At 39.1% G+C, this 22,520-nt stretch overlaps 1 protein-coding gene across 1 annotated transcript in view; it reads right to left on the reverse strand.

Moving 5' to 3' along the window:
* PCDH15 (protocadherin related 15) overlaps nucleotides 1-22,520 on the reverse strand; it is a 1,456,321-nt gene that overhangs the window by 410,448 nt on the left and 1,023,353 nt on the right. The window contains exon 6 of the mRNA XM_055118856.1: nucleotides 10,769-10,929. Coding sequence (XP_054974831.1) covers nucleotides 10,769-10,929 — 161 coding nt within the window. The remainder of the gene's footprint in view (nucleotides 1-10,768; nucleotides 10,930-22,520) is intronic.

Below are 22,520 nucleotides of genomic sequence, written 5' to 3' on the forward strand. Positions count from 1 at the left end.
TGTATTTGATATGCCAAAAACAGTAACAGTAAGTCTCACAATGGAGGCGTTACTGGTGCCTGCTCGAGCAAATCGATGAACAACAGGAAGACAGTGCTACAGTGCTTTATAAACAAACAATAACATAGAATAGGGAAATAAGTCCTATATACATTTGTGTCTAAACCTTATATTCCACCTAACTAAAGAAGAGAAAAAATTATTTATAAAACTATATATCACTACTAAAAGAAATAGAATGAAATAGAATAAAATGGAAGCATGCTCTTTGTTCATGAATTAGAAAAAATTCTGTTTCTAAAATGATCGCCCTATGCTTGAGAGTTAGTGCAGAAAATGGGGCAATAGCCTTGCATGTAGTCAAGCCTGGGTTCAATCCTTGGCACCTCCTAAGGTTCTCCCAGCACTTTCAGAAATGATCCCTGAGTACAGAGTCAGGAACAAACCATGAGCACTGCAAGGTGTGATTTAAAACATATTTTTAAATTTAATAATACCAAATGAAATGACTACCCTCTCCAAAGAAGTAGATAGATTCAATGTAATTCCATTAAAATTTCTGTGACATTCTTCAAAGACACAGAAACAAATCTAAAATTTGTATCAGAACATAACATTTCTGGAATTACTAAAGAAAATATGATAAAAAATGATGAGTCATTCCATTCCCTGACTTTAAGCTGTACTTTAAAGTGATAGTAATTCAAGTACTGTAGAAGTGGAATAAGGCAGATTCTCCAACCAATAGAATATAATTGAAAAGCAAAGCTAACCCTCAGATGTATCACGAATCACATGAATCACAAAAATCCCGTTAATTACCGATTTCTTGGTCGGGCTCAGTAACCTCTCATTTCGTCCTTTCCCTGAGATCTTAGAAGGCTATCTTGACTTGGCCCTCCCAATGATGTCGCACTGGGGGCTCTTTCAGGGTCAGGGGAATGAGATCCAGCTTGTTACTGGATTTACCATATGAATACACCATGGAAAGCTTGCAAGACTGTATGATGTGGGCAGGAAACTCTCAGAAGATTGCCAGTTTCTCCCAGAGGGAGAAGCAGGCTACATGCTTCTGAGAGCTTGCTTTTAAGTCTCTCTCTGGATGTTGGCCATTGATAGGATTACACATGCCTGGGTTCCTCTGCCGTACCTTCATGCATGAGGCCTGTCTGAACGTGTAGAGAGGAGCCTCGATCGAGCATGGCTTTAGCTAGTTTCTGGTGGTCTTCGGCTGCTGGGAGCTCTGCTCGGGGTGGGGAGTGAAGCTAGAGCCCATCCCCTCCGATGGCCCGGGGGAAGACAGCCAGGCATGCGGGCTTGTTGAATACAACGAGACCATAGAGTGGGTGAATTCCCTGCAGCCAGCACTAGTGACCCCCTGGGGCGGCATGATCTCGACCCCTGACGCAGTGCTCCAGGCGGTCATCAAGCGCTCCCTGGTTGAGAGTGGCTGTCCTGCCTCCATCATCAATGAGCTGATCGAAAATGCCCACTAGCGGAGCTGGTCCCAGGGCCTGGCCATGCTAGAAATGAGACAGATGAACCAGCGCTACTACAAGAACGACGTGGCCAGGGGCATCCCTGGCAAGCAGGCTGTTGTGGTGGTGGCCTGTGAAAACCAGCACATGGGCAACGACATGGTACAGAAGCCCGGACTGGTAACGATCTTTGCCCACGGCGTGGAAGAAATGCAGGAGATGCTGGCGGGAAGCCAGGAAGAGACGGAAGTCGGGAGATCCGCCCCTGCGGCAGCCGGACCCAGGTGCCGCCGCTGTCCTTACCATGTGGCCCCCGCTCAGCCACGCCTCCCCGCCCTCCGGCACCGAAGGGCCAGGGCGCTCTGCCCACTTTCAGGTGGGCAACCCAGATTCCTTCCTAACTCTTCCTCCCTGACAGGGAAGATTCTAAAGTCTCAGTCCGGCTGGCAGAGTGCCCACTCCTTCCATCTTCCCTGCCGCGGGTTCCATGTATTTCCAGAAGGCACAGACAAGCATTCGCTGGACAGGATGCGGCAGGTCAAGGGCACTGAGGGCCAGTCCCGGCTCCACCCGGGGGTCGGAGGAGGCAGGCCTGTCGTCTCTGCACAGCATTTGGAGAGGAGCCCTGGGGAGCAGAGATGCTGAGGAAACGGAGGGGTGCGCCCCGAGCCCGGGCCACGGCTCAGGCCGCTGGGGGCCCTGGACCCGTGTGCCCAGCACGCCCTGTGCAGAGCCCGTGTGCAGAGCCCGTGTGCAGACGCCCTGTGCAGAGCCCGTGTGCAGACGCCCGTGTGCAGCACAACCTCTGGCTCTAACGTCGCAAGGGCCGAGGGAGCCCCTGGCCGAACAGTTCACGTTGCCTCAGCCCTCCGGGACCCATGGAGACAAGGACCTGTTTGGCTCCCGTGGCCGGTATGAGGGTCCAGACTCGGATGCCGGCGCCCGCCGGAACCGCCCTCAGCCCTGCGGGGTCACCCTGCAGCCCCTACGTAGGGTGCTCGCCCTGTGGGCAGCCGCCCCAGCCGCCACCCCGCTCCCTAAGCGGGGACAGTTGGCGCTGTTCCAGGCCAGACGGGAGGGAATTTCACCCGGAGTGTAAGCTGTGCCCGCTCTCCTCCACGCCCCCGTAAGCCGGACCCTGCTTGTATTGCCCCGAGGACTATCTAGAGCCATCCCTGACTCCTTGGGGAGCTGTAGGTCCACCGCAGGGGAGAGGCAGTGAGAGCCGTGATGCCCAGAGCAGGCGGGATTGCCACCAACCAACAGCTCCCCATCGTAGAAGGCTGGGCCAGGTTGCCGCCAGCCAGAGTATGTTAGTCTGAGCGCCACTGGAGTCGGCACGAGTGAGACACAGCGCCAGGGAAGCGCAAGGGAAGCGCAAGGGAAGCAGGTGTATAGGCAAGTAATTTATAACAAAGGGACTATGATGTCCACTTTAGCGAATACTGTTAATAAAACATCTTAACCACTGTCTGTAGCACTGTCATCCCCTTGTTCATAGATTTGCTTGAGTGGGCACCAGTAACATCTCCATTGTGAGACTTGTTGTTACTGTTTTTGACCTATCGAATATGACATAGGGAGCTTGCCAGGCTCTGCAGCGCCAGTGGGATGCTCTCGGTAGCTTGCCAGGCTCTCCAAAAGGGGCGGGGGAAGTGAACGGGGTCTGCTGCATGCAAGGCAGCCCCCTACCTACTGTGCTATCTTAACCATTTATACAAAAATGGTATGACCTCCATCTCACACCATGAACACATTTACTTGAAAATGGATTAAATATCTCAGTATAAGATAAAAATTCATGCAACATCAAAAAAATAAGTATAACTTTTCATGAGACTGACTTCAGAGGAGTCCAAATGAAGTCAATGATGTAACTTCATTGACAGAGAAAACAAAGCAGTGCGCTGCACAGCACTGTCCTCCCATTGTTCATCGATTTGCTTGAGCGGGCACCAGTAACGTCTCCATTGTGAGACTTGTTGTTACTGTTTTTGACATATCAATTATGCTACGGGTAGTTTGCCAGGCTCTGCCGTGCAGGCGGGATACTCTTGGTAGCTTGCCAGACTCTCTGAGAGGGTCAGAGGAATCGAACCCTGGTTGGTTGTATGCAAGGTAAACACCCTACCTGGTATGCTATCGCTCCAGTCCAAAGAAAACAAAATAAAAATAAATCTGATTTTATCAAATCATAAAGTTTTTGCATTCCAGTAGAAATCATGGCTAGAATCATCTTTTGGAAGGGAAGGAATCTTGCATAGTATAAACCTGCGTTAACAAAAGGCTATATATCTATCTTCCAAAGTCTTACAATAAAATAAAGCCAAACAACCATATCCAAAAGTAAGAGGAATGGGAATCTAGAGGCAGTTCCTCGAAAAAGATGTGTGGCTGGTTAGCAGACAAATTAAAACAATTGTCACTAATTGTTAAGAAATGCAAATCACAGTAGTAATGAGTTATTATCCCACACGAGTGAGAATGGCCAATATCAAACAGTTTGAAAAGAACTGGTGCTGATAACTTAGTTACTAAAATACTAAAATACAGAAACCCAAAACCGAGAGGCCACTAAATGTGGTCACTCGACCTCATACCTCTTCATCCTCAGCAATGGAAAACAAATGATCTAATGCTTCCTTTTCAGCACGTCTGACTTTAGGGGAGAGACTCTCCAAACAATAATAGTGAGTTTTGTTGAAATATTGCATGCAATCAAAGTGAAAGTAAAGTAAAATTTATTAGTTACACAGGCCGGGGGCTAAGGGTGAGGGGGCTAGGGGCATGGGGGGGTTAGGGGTGTCGGGGTGTGGGGTGGAGCTATACTGGGATTCTTGGTGGTGGAATATGTGCACTGGTGAAGGGATGGGTATTCGAGCATTGTATAACTGAGATTTAAACCTGAAAACTTTGTAACTCTCCACATGGTGACTCAATAAAAAATTTAAAGAAAAAAAAAAGAACTGGTGCTGATAGAGATACAATAAAAAAGAAACCTTCATTCACTCTTTGATGGAACAGTCACCCAGTTCACCTTTAAATAAATAATTTTGAAGACCTCTTTAAAAAATTTAAAAAAGAATTTGCATATGACACAATGATTTCAATTTTTGGCATTTATTCTAAGAACTCAAAACATTAATTCATAAAAAATTATGGATAGCTACCTTCATTATTACACTATTTAGTATACCTAAAATCTGGTAACAACCCACGCACCCAACATCAGATGAGTGGATAAAGTCATTTTAGTATATATCACTGTATCACTGCCATCCCATTGCTCATCGATTTGCTTGTGTGGGCACCAGTAACGTCTCCATTGTGAAACTTGTTGTTACAGTTTTTTGCACATCTAATACACCCTGGGTAGCTTGCCAGGCTCTGCCATTCAGTCAAGATACTTTCAGTAGATTACTGGGCTCTCCTAGAGGGGTGGAAGAATCAAACCCTGGTTGGCCACATGCAAGACAAACGCTCTACCCGCTGTGCTATCACTCAGCTGCAAGACAAAACTTTGGAACATTCTGACTTTGATGGAAATGGAAGCCATTCTGCCAAGTGGGTGACATGAATAAGGAGCTGGATAAATCCTGGATTATCTCACTCATATATGGAGAATAAAAATATAAGACCAGGGAATAGGCAATGATCAGTGACAACATAACACTGCCAGCAGAATGAGGATACCTACAAGGGGGGATAGGAGAGAAAAGAAGGATATATAAGGAGTGGTAGAGGATTAAGGCACTTTGGTTTTGAGGATGGGGCAGTAATATTATAAGCCAAGAATATGAAAACTAACACCACTGTAATCATGATACTTCAAAAACTATTAGAAAGAAATTAACTACTTAAAAAAATGAAATAATCTTCTTATTCAGTGATCTGCATGTTTGTGTCCAGTCCCTGAATTCATATGCTAAAATTCTAATGCTCAGAAAGGTATTAGGAATGGAAGGCTTTGGGAAATGCTTAGGAAGTTCCCAAGAACATGGCAGATAATCATATTAGAGTCCTCAGATAATTCCCTGGTCCCTTTCTACCATGTGAAGGTGAAACCCAGAAGAGGACCCTCACCTGCCCATACTGGCAACCTAATCTTATTCACTTCCAGTTTCCGGGAATGTAAAAAATAAATTTCTGTTATTTACCTACCACTTCACCTCCATGATAATTTGTTATAGCAGCATAAAAGACTAAGTCAAGTTTTAAAAATCAGTGTTAGCTAAAGACTAGTGCAAACTCACTAAGAAGGCATTTGCAGCATAATTTTATACTAAGAATAAAAATCAAGTCTAGCAAAATGACCACAGAATGAAGCTTTGGCAGTATTTAGTAGGGTCAACCTCTGATTGTTGGCTCAGGTTTTCTATTCTGTGAATCAAAATTTTTTTATTATGATTCATTATATTCCTGAAGTGAACATTCAGTGAACTTTTGGCAACAACATAAAGCAATATATTTCATGTAGATGCCTCATATTTTAAATGAAGCTAGAGGTGTAATAACATGAATTTTCACTATTTAGCTTTGAGTAGAAACACACATTTGATATCAAATGAAGTTAACATCTGTATGATCAAACTGTTAATACTGAATGAAATTATTTACAGAGAGATCTATATAAATATGGGCTCTCACACTTCTTTTAGTTTTGGGGCCACACATGGGGTTATTTCTAGTGTTGCACTCAGGAATCACTCCTGGCAGGCTTAGGGGACCACATAGGATACTGGGAATCAAACCTGGGTCAGCCACACACAAGGAAAACACCCTACCTGCTGAAACTCTCTCTGGCCCCCTTGGACCTTCAACCTTTATAAATAAATAATTTGTTAAAAAATTAAAGTAACAACAACCACCTCTTATCTACAAGACCACTTAAATTTAGGATTATTTTGATATTGAACAAAACATTAAAAAATGGAAAATCAATATACTCAGCTTTGGGAAAATAGATACTCATTACACTCAGTTAGTTAAGTTTTCTCATTGTACCACATTTAAGTACTAAGTTTTAAATACTATTTCTAAATATACTACATTGAAGTTATAAAATATATTAAACCACTATACATTAAAATATATTAAACCATTAACCACTTCAGCTCTAAAATTTAATGAATTGTCAAGTGTCTACTTTCAGAAAATTTTAATGATGCTATTAAATCTATCATCTACCTACTATATTGAGCTATTAATAAAATCAATATTACATTGATTTCATATTTGCCATGAATATTTGATTTTTCCTTTCTTATTTCTCAGCTCTTCTCAGTGATGGCTCCCATATATTAAATTGTATTAAATTAATTAATTTATCTGTTGGGAGAGGGATCCTAACCTGAGCTTAGAAGGCCTGGGGCTTGATTTTCAATCAAATGGCCTCGGAATTCAATGCAAGGGCTTGAGGATATGATATTGCTTGCGTTCTTCATTGCTTTGACCAGAGTCCTCCAGTACTATACCAGAAGTGTTAAGAGAATCATGTGGTGCAGGCAATCAAATCAAGGGTCACTGCGTGTGCGGCACATACTATATCACCAAAAACATCTGAACTATATTTCCAGCTATCTTATAGAAGAAACTCAGTCCATTTATTGAACAAGACATTTCAATTTTCTAGGCTGACAACATATTTTACATTATAAATTTTGCTTGAACTAAAAGCATCTTAGTATTCAATTTTTAAAATCATGTTGCCAGGAAAGAAGATAAAGGTGCAGTATGTATTGTACATTTGTTTGAGATGTATTCCCCCATGAGTTTACTATATTTGGTGATGGAGGGAGAAGAATTTTCAAAAGGAGTGGGGATCACAGATAATCCTTCTCCTTTAAGATTAAAGTGCTTCCTCTATTTTATTTTAAACTGATTAAATCCACAACATTTAGGCCCACGTGCACAAGCTGGTATAACATTAATTCTTTGAAAAGGCATTGTTTAATGACATAGGCTTAAATCTGTGTTTCTAAGGTTTAGAGCACTTTTACTTAATGCCTTGTCATTATTTCAACAAATGTATTTCCCAGATGATAAACACACTTCAAATATGTGAACATGTGTTTCTGATTTGTTTTGTTTATTTATAGATTTTTCTTTTGTGATACTCAGCCTTTAATATTCCTTAGACATTCTCGTTTCAAGCATCTTTCATTTTGAAAGTTCTCATTAAGTGAATTGCTTTTATGGAAGACATACTAACATTTGTTTTTGCTCAGAAGAAGAAAGCACAAGATAATTTGTGCTATTATAACAAAAGGCAAAAAAAATAATAATGTTCAGCATTTGTTTTGCAACGGCCATCACAGAGGCAGCCAGCTCCCCTGAGAAGAGGGATTAGCAATACCAAATTCTATGAAATCCACACTTTTATGCAGGCTGAATATTTATCAAACTATTTTTGCTTATTTTATATTAGTAATGAATTGGACTTTATAGTATTTTTTATGATTTTTTGTAAATTATTTTTAAACATGTGGTAGTGCTAAAATGCTTTTTCATATAGACTAATGGTAATTGCTTCTTTATGCTATTTTGACTGGTTTCACTCTGAGCTGGAGAAACAGCCTAACAAGCTGAGTACATGACCAAAACACAATCAGGATCTACAGCTGAGCATTGCTGGGTGTGGCACACAACTGTTCCCCTCAAAAAAAAAAAGTGCATTTCCCTGTGTTCTCTTAGATTTCGTGAAGTAGCATTTTATAGTTTTCTTTGTACAGGTCCTTTACCTCCTTAGTTAAGCTGATTCCGAGGTACTTGATTTTCTGAGGCATGATTGTGAACAGGATTGCTTTTTTTCGTGTCATTTTCTTCTCTCTCATTATTTGCATATAGAAAAGCCATGGACTTTGGGGAATTGATTTTATAGCCTCTGACTTTACTATAGTGGTCTATTGTTTGTAGGAGTTTCTTGGTAGAGGCTTTGGGGTTCTCTAGGAATAGTATCATATCATCTGCAAATAGTGAGACCTTGATTTCTTCCTTTCCTATCTGAATGTCCTTAATATCTTTTTCTTGCCTAACTGCTATTGCAAGTATTTCTAGTACTATACTGAACAGAAGTGGTAACAGATGTGGGGAGAAAGGGACTCTCCTTCACTGCTGGTGGGAATACCGACTGGTTCAGCCCTTTTGGAAAACAGTATGGACGTTTCTCAAAAAATTAGAAATTGAGCTCCCATTTGACCCAGCAATACCACTGCTGGGAATATACTCTGGAGATGCAAAAAAGTATAGTAGAAATGACATCTGCACTTGTATGTTCATCGCAGGACTATTTACAACAGTCAGAAAAAACGAATGCCTGAGAGCAGATGACTGGTTAAAGATACTTTGGTACATCTACACAATGGAATACTATGCAGCTATTAGAAAAGATGAAGTCATGAAATTTCATATAAGTGGATTAACATGTAGAGTACCATGCTAAGTAAAATGAGTCAGAAAGAGAGAGACAGACATAGGAAGATAGCACTCATTTGTGGAATATAAAGTAACAAAATGGGAGACTAACACCCAAAGATAGTAGAGACAACGGCCTGGAAACCGTCCTCAGATAATGGGACGGAAGGCAGTTAAGATAGAGAAGAGACCACTGAGTAAAGGATGCTTGGAGGACCTGCTAGGGATGGGAGATATGTACTGAAGAGTATACTATAGACCGAACATGATGGGCCACTTAATACCTGCATTGCAGACCACAACACCTAAAGGAGAGAGAGAGAGTAAAAAGTGAACCTGCCTGCCACAGAGCCCAAGGCAGGGCAGGGGGGAGGGGTGTTGTGGGAGGGATATTGGGAACATTGGTTGTGGAGAATGGGCACTGATAGAGGGATGGGTACTCGATCATTGTATGACTGAAACGTAAGCATGAAAGTTTGTAAGTCTGTAACTGTATCTCATAGTGATTCATTTTTTAAAAAAAATTTTATTGCAATATTTTATCACTAGACTTTTAGTTATTGGAGAACCTGTATGTTAAAAAGAATATATATATATATATCAGAAGATGAAACAAAATAAAATAAAATAAAGTTGTTCATTTTTACTGAAGGGTAGATTTTCTCTTATCAATATTTTAACTGGAGACTTACTTTTTATTTTTTTTTTGGTTTGCTTTGTTTTGGGGGACCTCTTAACAGTGCTAGAAAGATAATCCATTGATTAGTATTAAACTGGATGATCTCTGGAGACCAGATATGTGATCCAACCCTTTGATGTGTCTCTAGGCTTCTTTTAATGTATGAAACTAATTAAATATTTTGATTTTGGAGGCTGTTCAGGGACTACACCCAGCTCTGTGCTATTGGATTGGTCCTGTTGGTGCTCAGGGAATGTATGTGCTAGGATTTAACCCAATTCTAACACTTCTATTTTTCTCAACCTGAGAGTGCTAATAAATGGGGAAAAAGTTACATAAAGAACTATTTAAATCTACTTGTTTTCAATGTTTTTGGAAATGAGACATTATCTTCTTGCTAAATCAAATATCCTTAACTAAAATTTACTTAAGTCATGCTGCCTGCACATGACTGAATTTGGATATAGTCAGCAAGGTGTTGCTCACCTTCTTTTCCTTAAAAAAAAGTGCAAGCACATTCCCAACACACTCATTCATCAGTTGTCCACTTAAAATTAGCACTTGTAAGAGTAGCCAGCTACCTGATACTGTTCCCAACAATCTTCCTTTGCTCAAATGAGCACCTTGTCAAAATTTCACCCTCAGAAAAGTTTTATTGTTATAGAGAAATGGGTTATAACTGTGCTTTTAATTTCCAATATTACCACTGGCTAAAGTGATAGCACAGTTGGTAGGGTGTTTGCCTTGCATGCAGCTGACCAGGGTTGATACCTCCATCCCTCTCAGAGAGCCCGGCAAGCTACCGAGAGTATCCCACCTGCATGGCAGAGCCTGGCAAGATACCCATGGTGTATTTGATATGCCAAAAACAGACAAGTCTCAAAATGAGACGTTACTGGTGCCCGTTTGAGCAAATCTATGAGCAATGGGATGACAGTGACAGTGACAGTGACCACATTCTTTATGCTGAACTATTCACTCCTTGTTCAGAAATCTGAAAAATTTTCAGGATCTTAAATGGAGAAAAAATAATGTTTCAAGGCACAGATTATGCTTTTCTATTTGTTCAAGAAATTTTGAAAAAGTACAGTTGATGTACAAAGAAAAAAAATACAATTGATATTGTATTAACAAACACATGCATACATTGATATTTTAGTAAGGTTATGTCACAAGGGTTAAAAAATAAATCACTAACATCTCTATCCAGAACTCTTCCTGTGCTGTTCAGGAAAAGCATCTGCTTAATAGGATCCAACAACACCCAGTAATCCACGTTGTCCTTCAGAGACAGTTCTATGGTGGGATCTGGTCCTCCCGCAGTCCCTTTGATCAACATGTTATCCACCAGAATCGTACCTGGAAACCAAAGGAAATAACTTGTAAACATCTTCCACTTCAGTGCCGTCTTTGCCAAACATCATATCCATAAACCCTGGCTTACTTGTACATGTATTTTAAAGCAGAGCATACTAAACTATATACTTAAAACAACACATACACTTTCCCATTTCCCAAAGGAAAATAGAATTTGTCATTCTATTTTAAAAGATTATTGGATGTGGGGGATAAGGGAGGATTAGAGGCAGAGATTGAAAAACTAAGTAGTTTCATCATCTATGACTTGCTCTTTCCTATCCTATCACTTCTCACAGATGTTATCACTGAAATTCTTTTTTTCTAAACAAAAGGAAATTCTTATGATAACAGAGAGTGATACTTCAGCTCACTCAGTAAGATTTCTGATATGAAAAAAGTTATCCCAAAAATAAGAGAAAAGAAGTACCAGAATCTTCTGGGGTGGGAACTGCTTTTCTTTTATCTTAGAGTAAATCCATAAAACATAAATCTTAATGTGAAAGACAAAGTATGTGAAGACACACCACAAAAACTATTCTTCTTTTGAGACATGTGTGGAGTACTTGACCAGAACAACAAACAATTCCAATGCAATATTTCAAAGCTTGATTTCATATTATCTTTTTTTCAGAACAGTGAATTTTGATATCTGTCAAATAAGAGTTTAAAGGAAATGCATCTCTAATATTTTCTACTATATTAAAGAATCCATGCATTTTAAAATGGAATACTATAGCACTGATGCAACTCAAATCTCATTTTCCTCCCAAACAGTGATGATCCCTTCACTGAACAATAATGCTCAATAGCTCAGGGCAGTCATTTTCAGCTGAAGCATTTTATAAAACTTATGTCATATAGAAGAGATGTGGGTATGCAAATAAAAATGTACCCTCCTTTAGACATTAGAATTAATGGCATCTATTTGGGGAACTCACTGCCTCGGGCTAGCATGCAAAAATATAGATAATTCATAAATATAAATCACACATGAAGAATAATGATGCAAAACATTTTCGCTGCATTTTTCAACCCTCGGGATTGGGCTAAATGTTATAGTTGTGCATAGCTAACAATCTAAGGAGGAGTTTCCTTGAGATAATTTCTCATAAAATCACTAATAATAATACCAGTAGTAGTAGTTTTTGTTATATAATTGTTAATAAGATTTATTTACAAAGGAGATGTTAAAAGGAAGCATTCTAACAAGAAATCTACATGATGTTTAAATATAAAAACTCACAGAGCTTACTCTCACATACTTCTCTAAATGGCACATCATTTTTTTCAATATTTTCATACAAGTGTTATTATCGAGTGAAACTTATGTCTCTACTTCTATTTGAACAAAGGGGACAAGTATACAGAATTATATGTTAGAGTTTAAAACAAGTTATTACAGACACTTTGAGTTAAAATATTTTTAATGCCCTAGTATAAGCAGTTTCAAATTTTTGATAAAACATTTGATTTGCTTGTTGTTTGATTTTTGGGACCACATCTAGTGATGTTCGAGGCTTACTCCTGGCTTATCATATGCTCATGGATCATCCTGACTCTGTGCTCAAGAATCACTCCTGGGAAGGCTCTGAAGACTTTATGTGGTTCTGGGGAGCAAACCTGTTTGAGCTGTATGCAAGGCAAGAGCCTTACCTGCTGGACCACCTCTTGGAAACATTTGATTGATGTTTAGTATGTAATTAAGAAATTATGTAAAATTCTGTTTACTGATCAAGAATGAAAATAATGAAAGTATAATAGGTCAGTCAACCAACATTACCATTCCTAACATGACTCAATGGTGCAGCAGTAACAGCTGTTTTTTCTCATGTATTCATACATATCACCCAGGCACATGGAATGAAGCGGGCAATGAGTGCTTCTATTACATGAATTATAACCAGAAAATTGCAATTGATATTTAACCACTAATAAGGTAAAGAAATTAAACTCTCTCTGACATATATATATTTTTTTCCTTTGATATTTTCCCCCATAATGAAGACCTAAGCCATTTTTTTTAATTTCTGGCTCTCACTGCACTCTTGTGGTCTTCAGTGATTTAAGCTCATCAATGACTGATACTAGATATTTTGTCAGAAAAAGAAAGCATTACTTTCCTTCACTGGGATAAATCCATTCCTATTTCCAAAACGTCTAAAGTTTTCCATGAGTCACAGAACCAAAAAATAAAAGGAGATTGAGGGACCTTAGTCCAGTGCTCAGGACTATTCTTAGCAATGACAAGGATCTATTTCAGGGGCTCATACATTCAAAGCAAGTGCTCTGCCACTGAACAACACCGCTCACATTTTCCCATCCTTACGTAAATATTTTTGCTTAGCCAGTCCATGCACAATTTAAACTCTTGCCCAACACTTACTCCATTTTAAATGTAAAATCACAGTCAAATTAAAAATTAAAAGGTAGAATACAGTGTGCAATATTAATGGAATGCTGTCTGCACCCATTATCAGAAAATATTCCTGGATAAGAGATATCAGAGTATAAGGTCCAGAGCTATAGTACAGCAGGTAGGGCGTTTGCCTTGCACTCAACTGACTCGGGTTTGATTCCCAGCATCCCATGTGGCCCCCCAAGCACTGCCAGGAGTAATTCCTGAGTGAAGAGCCAGGAGTAACCCCTGAGCATCACTAGGTGTGACCCAAAAAGCTAAAAAAAGAAAAGATATCAGAGGATATATTTTATGATAATAAATAGTTCAACCTACCAACCAACAGATTTTTAACTTTGAAGAGACCTTTAATTTAATTTTACTTCCAGAATAGGTAGTGCCCAAGAATGCATTAATTTAAATATGAAAATTTCATTTTGTTGTTAATAACGTAACAAAAAGCTTGGCTCTTTAGAGCTTACTCACAGAAATGGATAAATTCTTTGTATGCAGGAAGCCTAGTTCCCCTAAACTCCACTGGGAGTTGTCCCTGGAGGCCCAAATCAAAAAGAATCCCCTGAGCACAGTCAAATGTAGTCCAGTTTCCACCTTCCTTACCAAGAGTCACAATGAGAAAAAAAATATACTTACTTTGATACTTAAGTCATGAAATTTGTGAGGGCCAGCTATAGAATCAATAGACAAAGTCCAATCCCACTTCTACCATTTGGCAACAATACAAAATGATTAACCTCACTCACACTGTTTTTATCTTCTGTAAGTTCAATACCATAATATTTCTAATTTCTAATATAACACTGACGTCGAATTATATTTCTAATATAACACTGACGTCCCAGTCCCATTGCTCATTGATTTGCTCAAGTGAGCACCAGTAATGTCTCCATTCTGAGACTTGTTATTACAGTTTTTGTCATATACAATACGCCACGGGTAGCTTGCCAGGCTCTGTCGTGCGGGCAGAATACTCTTGGTAGCTTGTGGCGCTCTCTCAGAGGGATGGAGGAATTTAATCTGGGTCAGCCGCATGCAAACTCCCTATCCACTGTGCTATCGCTTCAGCCCACATTGTTGTATCAGGATACAACCCAAATAAAACTAACAAAAAACAAAATCAATCACAGTCACACTAAATTTACATCATCACAGTCAAATAATGATTTATTTTATCACCAAGCTTTGAAGTTAGGCAATAGAGTTAGGTTAGGGTATGCTAGACTTAAATAACGGAGAACATGTTTTCCATGTGGGAGGTCTAGATTCAGTCCTTGGAACTTCGTGGGTCTCTGAGATCTGAACACTATTATCACTCTCGAGCAACACCAGATGAGACCTCCCCAACCAAAGAAAAAAATTTGGGGTCTGATTCATCTTTCAAAAAGTAGATAAGGGGCTGGAGCAATAGCACAGCAGGCAGGGCGTTTGCTTTGCACTTGGCCGACCTGGGTTTGAATCCCAGCATCCCATATGGTCCCCTGAGCACTGCCAGGGGTAATTCCTGAGTGCAAAGTCAGGAGTAACCCCTGTGCATCCCCAGGCGTGACCCAAAAACCAAAAAAAAAAAAGTAGATAATTTTTTCTATATCCTGAACTTAAGTATTCAATCTGGTTAAAGTTTTAATCTTATAATCCCCAAATAAAAATAATTTTTAAATTTAATTAATGAATCCACTGTAATAATTCAGATACATTCTTGTATTTTCTTCATTTGTACTCATGTCCTCTTCAGAGAATAAGATGTTTTCAATCATAGCTACTTCCATTATTTAATTACAATAAGGAAAGCTGCTACAGTAGATTTTCAGCTTTTTTTTCCTTAAGGTTTGCTAATAATTTCTTTTTATTTGTGATTTTTTTTCTGAAATAAATTATAAACCAGCAGGCTCTTCATCATGCCAACTTCCTCCCCCTACTTTTTAATTATGCTTAAGATTATTTGTATCAAATAATAATCTGATAGGTTGTTTTAATGACCAAATGTGACAGCATATATGAAATAAATATTTCTGTTCTGGTAGAACATAAGGGCTTAAAAATGTAAATAATGATTATTATTATTGATGTCATTAACACAATTTTAGAAGGGAGATAATTTACAATTTAGGCAAAATGAGTTATTGTATGTTATTTCAGTATTAGCAAACTGAAACAGCAAGCAAAAATGCTGTCACATAAAACAAAAAAATTCTAGTTTGTGTTAGTAGCTCTTAAGTATATAGTAAGCAGTCACAGTCATCCCGTTGCTCATCAATTTGCTCAAGCAGGCACCAATAATGTCTCCATTGTGAGATTTGTTGTTACTATTTTTGGCATATCAATTATACCACAGATAGCTTGCCAGACTCTGCCGTGCGGGCAGGATACTCTTGGTAGCTTGCCACACACTCCAAGAGGGATAAAGGAATCAAACCCAGGTCAGCAGCATGCAAGACAAATGCCCTACTTGCTGTGCTATCTCTCTACTCCAGGGAGAGACAGATAGGGACAGAAATAGAGGAAAAGAGAGTGAAGAAGTGTGAGTTTTCAAGAAAAAGCATAGGGCTTGAGCGTTGGGTGGCTAAGAGCTGCTTCCGCAGGCTGGATGATGGTGATGGATGGACCGAGGACTGAGGGAACAGAGAAACTGGGCCCGGACACTATTCTGGTTGGTAGACAGGTTATTTCTCTCTCCTCCTCAGCATAGTCTGATCTCTCCCCTTACAGTGCAGTTGTAGTCATAGTTTGGGCCATATTCCCAATCACTATAGTTTTATCATCCTTGTCTCTTCATAGACCTAAAAGTCCTCTACTTCGTTAGATTTTCTTCCTCATCTCATCATCGTCTCATAGTCCTCTACTCCCAATCAACGTCATCATCTAGGCCTCCTTCTAGTCTTGTATTCTTGTCCTCCAAGTCCCAAAGTCTCAGTTCTCATCCTCAGAAGTAGTAAGCAACATGAGCAAATTTGTGTGGACTCAAAATAGCAAACCTTGAACTCAAAAGAGTAAATCTTGGAATTTAGAAGTATTAATAGAATTACCACTATGGACAAAATTGAAAGAAAAAAAAATTCTATCCCTCAACGTCTTGAAAAATTCTTCCCATACTGTCATCCCAGTAAGGACTGATATTTCCTCTTTCCAATTCCTAACCTCAATTTTGATGTTTCTTATGAAAACTCAAATTAGATTTTATAAGAAGCAAAAGGAGGGGCTGGAGTGATAGCACAGCGGGTAGGGCATTTGCCTTGCATGCGGCCGACCCGGGTTCGAATCCCAGCATCCCATATGGTCCCTTGAGCACCGCCAGGAGTAATTCCTGAGTGCAGAGCCAGGAATAACCCCTGTGCATCGCCGGGTGTGACCCAAAAAGAAAAAAAAAAGAAGCAAAAGGAATCACTCACCAAATTCATACTAATTGTGAACTTCACACTGAACACATTTTATTTGTTTGAGTTTGGTTCTGTTAATAACTACACACATTTAAGAAAGATACATATTTATACATGATACTTTCTAGTTTTTTCCTTAATATAGGTAGTTAAAATAGAACTTGATTATTCTCTGAACATGCTGTTGAGGTGATATTGGAAGGAGGGTCTATTACCTTCCTAATTAACCCAGTTCAATGAAGCTGAAAAAATATAACATCTATGGGGATAGAGATAACTATTTGGGTTAATTCCAAACATTAGGATAAAAACAAATAACTCTGTACATATAAACCATTACTTGCCACAAACATATGACTGTTACAAATCTCTAATTGCATTATTAATTTGGATTAAACCAACTAGAAAAGTGTTCAAGTACGTCATATAGATTAAAAGCAAATATCACTTTCCCTGCATTTTATTGCCTACAAAAGTAAACAAAACAAACAGCTGTCAACATCACAATAGTTTTTTTCATTAGAAAGTGGCAAAAAATTAAGGATGGTTTAACATCCGGAAATCAATCAACATAATCCATCATATCAACAAAAGAAAAGATAAAAATCATATAATCATATCAATAGATGCAGAGAAAGCATTTGACAAGATCCAACACCTCTTTATGATGAAAACTCTCGCCAAAATGGGTATAGAAGGGACCTTCCTCAATATAGTCAAAGCCATCTACCACAAGCCTACGGCAAGCATCATCCTCAATGGGGAAAAACTAAGACCCTTCCCTCTGAGAACAGGGACAAGACAAGGATGCGCACTCTTTCCTCTTCTGTTCACTATAGTACTGGAAGTACTTGCAATAGCGATTAGGCAAGAAAAAGACATTAAGGATATTCAGGTAGGAAAGGAAGAAATCAAGCTCTCACTATTCGCTGATGATATGATATTATACTTAGAAAACCCTAAAACGTCTACCAAGAAACTCCTAGAAACAATAGACTCGTATAGTAAAGTTGCAGGCTATAAAATCAATACCCAAAAGTCCATGGCTTTCTTATATGCAAATAGTGAGAGAGAAGAAAGTGACATGATAAAAGCTATCCCGTTCACAATTGTGCCTCAAAAAATCAAATACCTCGGAATCAGCTTAACTAAGGAGGTAAAGGACTTGTATAATGAAAACTACAAAACGCTACTTCAGGAAATAAAAGAAGACATGAGGAAATGGAAAAATATCCCCTGCTCATGGATTGGAAGAATTAATATTGTCAAAATGGCAATTCTCCCCAAAGCATTGTACAAATTCAATGCGATCCCTATAGGAATACCCTTGTCATTCTTCAAAGAAATGGAGCAAGCGCTCCTGAAATTCATATGGAACAATAAGCCCCCACGAATAGCTAAAGCAATTCTTGGGAAAAAGAAAATGGGAGGAATCAACCTCCCCAACTTCCAACTCTACTACAAAGCAGTAGTCATTAAAACAGCTTGGTACTGGAACAAAGGCAGAGCCGCAGACCAATGGAACAGGGTTGAATACTCTGACACATCCCCCCAAATATATGACCATCTAATCTTTGATAAGGGAGCAAAAAAGGCGAAGTGGAGCAAGGAAAGCATGTTTAACAAATTGTGCTGGCAAAACTGGACAGCTACATGCAAAAAAATGGGCTTAGACCTCCACCTATCACCATGTACAAAAGTCAGATCAAAATGGATTAAGGACCTCAACATCAGACCAGAATCCCTAAGGTACATTGAAGACAAGGTCGGCAAAACCCTCCACGACATTGAAGCCAAAGGTATCTTCAAAGCTGACACGCCACTGGCCAAGCAAGTGAAAACAGAGATAAATGAATGGGACTATCTCAAACTAAGAAGCTTCTGCACCTCAAGAGAAACAGTGACCAAAGTACAAAGACAATCTACAGAATGGGAAAGGATATTTATGCAGTACCCATCCGATAAAGGGTTGATAACAAGGGTATACAATGCACTGGTTGAACTCCACAAGAAGAAAACTGCCAACCCGATCAAAAAATGCGGTGATGAAATGAACAGAAGCTTTCCTAAAGAAGAAATCCGAATGGCTCAGAGGCACATGAGAAAATGTTCCACATCACGAATCATCAGGGAAATGCAGATCAAAACAACCATGAGATATCATCTCACACCACAGAGACTGGCCCACATCCCAAAAAACAAAAGCAACCGGTGTTGGCATGGATGCGGGGAGAAAGGGACTCTTCTTCACTGCTGGTGGGAATGCCGACTGGTTCAGCCCTTTTGGAAAACAATATGGACGATTCTCAAAAAATTAGAAATTGAGCTTCCATTTGACCCAGCAATACCACTCCTGGGAATATATCCCGGAGAGGCAAAACGGTATAGTAGAGATGGCATATGTATTTCTATGTTCATTGCAGCACTGTTTACAATAGCCAGAATCTGGAAAAAAAACAGAGTGCCCCAAAACAGATGACTGGTTAAAGAAACTCTGGTACATCTACACAATGGAATACTATGTAGCTTTCAGAAAACATGAAGTCATGAAATTTGCATATAAATGGATCAACATGGAAAGTATCATGTTGAGTGAAATGAGTCAGAAAGAAAGAGTCAGACATAGAAAGATTGCACTCATATGTGGAATATAATATAACTGAGAAGTACAAGTTTGCAGTGATGCAACTACTGGCAGATATCTCTCTGGACTTAGTTACTAAAATACTAAATTACAGAAACCCAAAACTGAGAGGCCGCTGAGTGTGGTCACTCGACCTCATACCACTTCATCCTCAGCAATGGAAAACAAATTATCTAATGCTTCCTTTTCAGCACGTCTGACTTTAGGGAAGAGACTCTCCAAACAATAATAGTGAGTTTTGTTGAAATATTGTATGCAATCAAAGTGAAAGTAAAGTGAAATTTATTAGTTACACAGACGGGGGGGGGTTTAGGGTGGGGGGCTAGGGGCGTGGGGGGGTTAGGGGGTGTGAGGGGGTGGGGTGGAGCTATACTGGGATTCTTGGTGGTGGAATATGAGCACTGGTGAAGGGATGGGTATTCGAGCATTGTATAACTGAGATTTTTTTTTTTTTCCTTTTTGGGTCACACCTGGCAATGCACAGGGGTTACTCCTGGCTTTGCACTCAGGAATTACCCCTGGTCATGCTCAGGGGACCATATGGGACGCTGGGATTTGAACCCGGGTCGGCCGAGTGCAAGGCAAACGCCCTACCCGCTGTGCTATCACTCCAGCCCCATGTATAACTGAGATTTAAACCTGAAAACTTTGTAACTTTCCACATGGTGACTCAATAAAAAATTAAAAAAAAAAGAAAGTGGCAAAAAATTGCATTCAATAACTATCACTTATTACACCTAGAAATGAAATTTTAAAAATGTATTAGTAAGTGACAAACTAATTATTAAAATTTTAACCTCTTAAACTCAATCTGTTACAATTGATTAGAACCAGAATTTCTGGACTGTTAACCTCCTGTCCGGATCCCGCTCCCTGCCCTCCTTTCGTTTTTTTGTTTTTTGTTTTTTTGGTTTTTGAAAAACACCCTGCCATGCTCGCATTTCTTCCTGCTCTCTGCTTAGGGTTCATCTTGGCAGTACTTATAGGAGTTCTGGAGATTGAACTCAGGTCTACTGTGTGCAAGGTAAGTACCTTACCCACTGCACAATCTTCCATCTATCAAACTTTAGACTACTAGATTATATCTTTAACTGGATCATCAATTATTTTTAAAAAATCAAAATTTTATTTGAAAATATAAACTTGGTTTCTTTAGATAAATTGCAAATGTAGACAGTTGATTGCTAGCTAGGAGATTTAAAATGTGATATTGGACTAAACTTAATAATTCAAATTTCAACAAATTTAATGCACTGCATCTATAAATGTGATTCAGTGTACAAAGAAAATTTATTAAATATGTTAAAAAAATTCTTCTTGGGGTTCTGGAAAAGTATTCAGTCGAAAAGGTTCTTATGAGTGACCCGGGATTCATCTTCAACACTACAAATTTTCCGCGAGTTCCTCGAGAAGTGATTTCTGAACACAGTGCCAGACGGGCACCTTGAACACTGTCAGTTGTAACCCAAAAAATTAACAGCAGAATTTTTAGTGTATGTTTATCTATCCTTTAGATGTTCAAAAGCTTATATTAACTTGTAAATTTAATTTAAAATGTTTACAAAAGTCCAATTTTGAAAGATTCTTATGGAGTTAAGAGCACAAAGGAATTAATGCTGTTAAACTTTTAACAGTAGAATGTCTGTCCAAATAAACAAAGTGGTTTCTCTGCTTTTCACAAATTACCTGTATTATAGGAATGATAAGATCTATTTGTCAAAATTTCAAAATATAACTTGGATTAATATGTGAGACAATTTTCTTAAAACCAAATCAACTTCCTGTGCACAAATACTTCTCTTATTAAAAATTAACAACAGCAACAAAAATCCTTTAATCAGAAACCATACAGAGTTATCAAGAAAAATAAGATACCATAAAGAAATAGGGGAAAAGTCGATTATATGGTTGAGCACAGCTGGCCCATGCAAGGCCCTGGGTATTCTCATTCTCAAATTGCCAGTAGCAGTGCATGATCCATCTCCTTCCTACACTGCTGGTTGTGGCTTCCACAGCATTTTTTAAAATTAAGTTAAAACTAATGGTAGTGATAGATGAGGACCTGTCTTCCAACAACTTCACTTTTCTTGTTTTTCACATTTTTTTCTGAGTTCCCAGTTAAACAAAAGGGATTTATATGCTTGGTAACAAAATAGGTAACATTAACCCTTCATTGGTCAGTAATTCCAGATTTAGTTTTCAATATGCCATATTTAAAATACCTCTCTCTGTAGATTAAATTTGTACAATTACACTGTGATTTTCTGGTGCCTCTGGGATGATTCTAAGTCATTACATAAATCTAAATTTATTTTCACATATCTAAAATAATTTAAAGAAACAAAGCCAATACAGAATAAAGAAGTTGCTGGAGAAACAGTGTAGCTGGTAAGGCACTTGCCTTGCATGTGGACAAGTCAGGTCCCATTTCCAGGATCCCATATTGTCTCCTAAGCATTCCCGGAGTGATCCCTGAGAGGAGAGCCAGGAGTAAGCCCTGAACACCTCTGAATATAGTAAAACAAACAAGCAACAAAAGAATAGAGAAAAACTCTTTAATGAGAGCTTTTCTTATTATGAGCAAAAAAGAATACATGAGTAATCTCATGATTATTATACTAAATGATGATGCATTACAGGAAAATTGTTTATTTCGGTGGGTATTTTATATCTGGAAACTGTCCACTAATTGCAAGTTATTAAATACACACGATTAAACAGATGTTTGATATAGTATCACTTGTATCACTTGTCATTCGATTGATCTTTGATTTTCTCTAGCGGGCACCAGTAATGCTGGATAGAATAGGCAGAACACTAGATGAAAGAGAATCTTTCGAGCAAGCTGTGTTCCGAAAAGGATTCAGCACAATTGACCATATCCACACGGTGACCAAGCTCATTAAAGTTTCGTGAGAGTTCAAGATGCCACTCTGTCTAACATTCATCGATTTAAAGAAGGCCTTTGATTCTGTTGAGACTGAAGGGGTCATCGAAGCCCTAGTCAAACAGGGCATTCAAACTCAGTACATGAGGATCCTCTTTGAGCTCTATTATAGATTCACCACCAGGATCTCACCATTCTACAAGGAAGTGATCATTGACGTAAAGAGAGGGGGTTGGTAGGGTGATACCATTTCACCGAAACTCTTCAGTGCAA

Source organism: Sorex araneus, chromosome 11, assembly GCF_027595985.1.
Source record: "Sorex araneus isolate mSorAra2 chromosome 11, mSorAra2.pri, whole genome shotgun sequence".
NCBI classification, from domain to species: domain Eukaryota; kingdom Metazoa; phylum Chordata; class Mammalia; order Eulipotyphla; family Soricidae; genus Sorex; species Sorex araneus.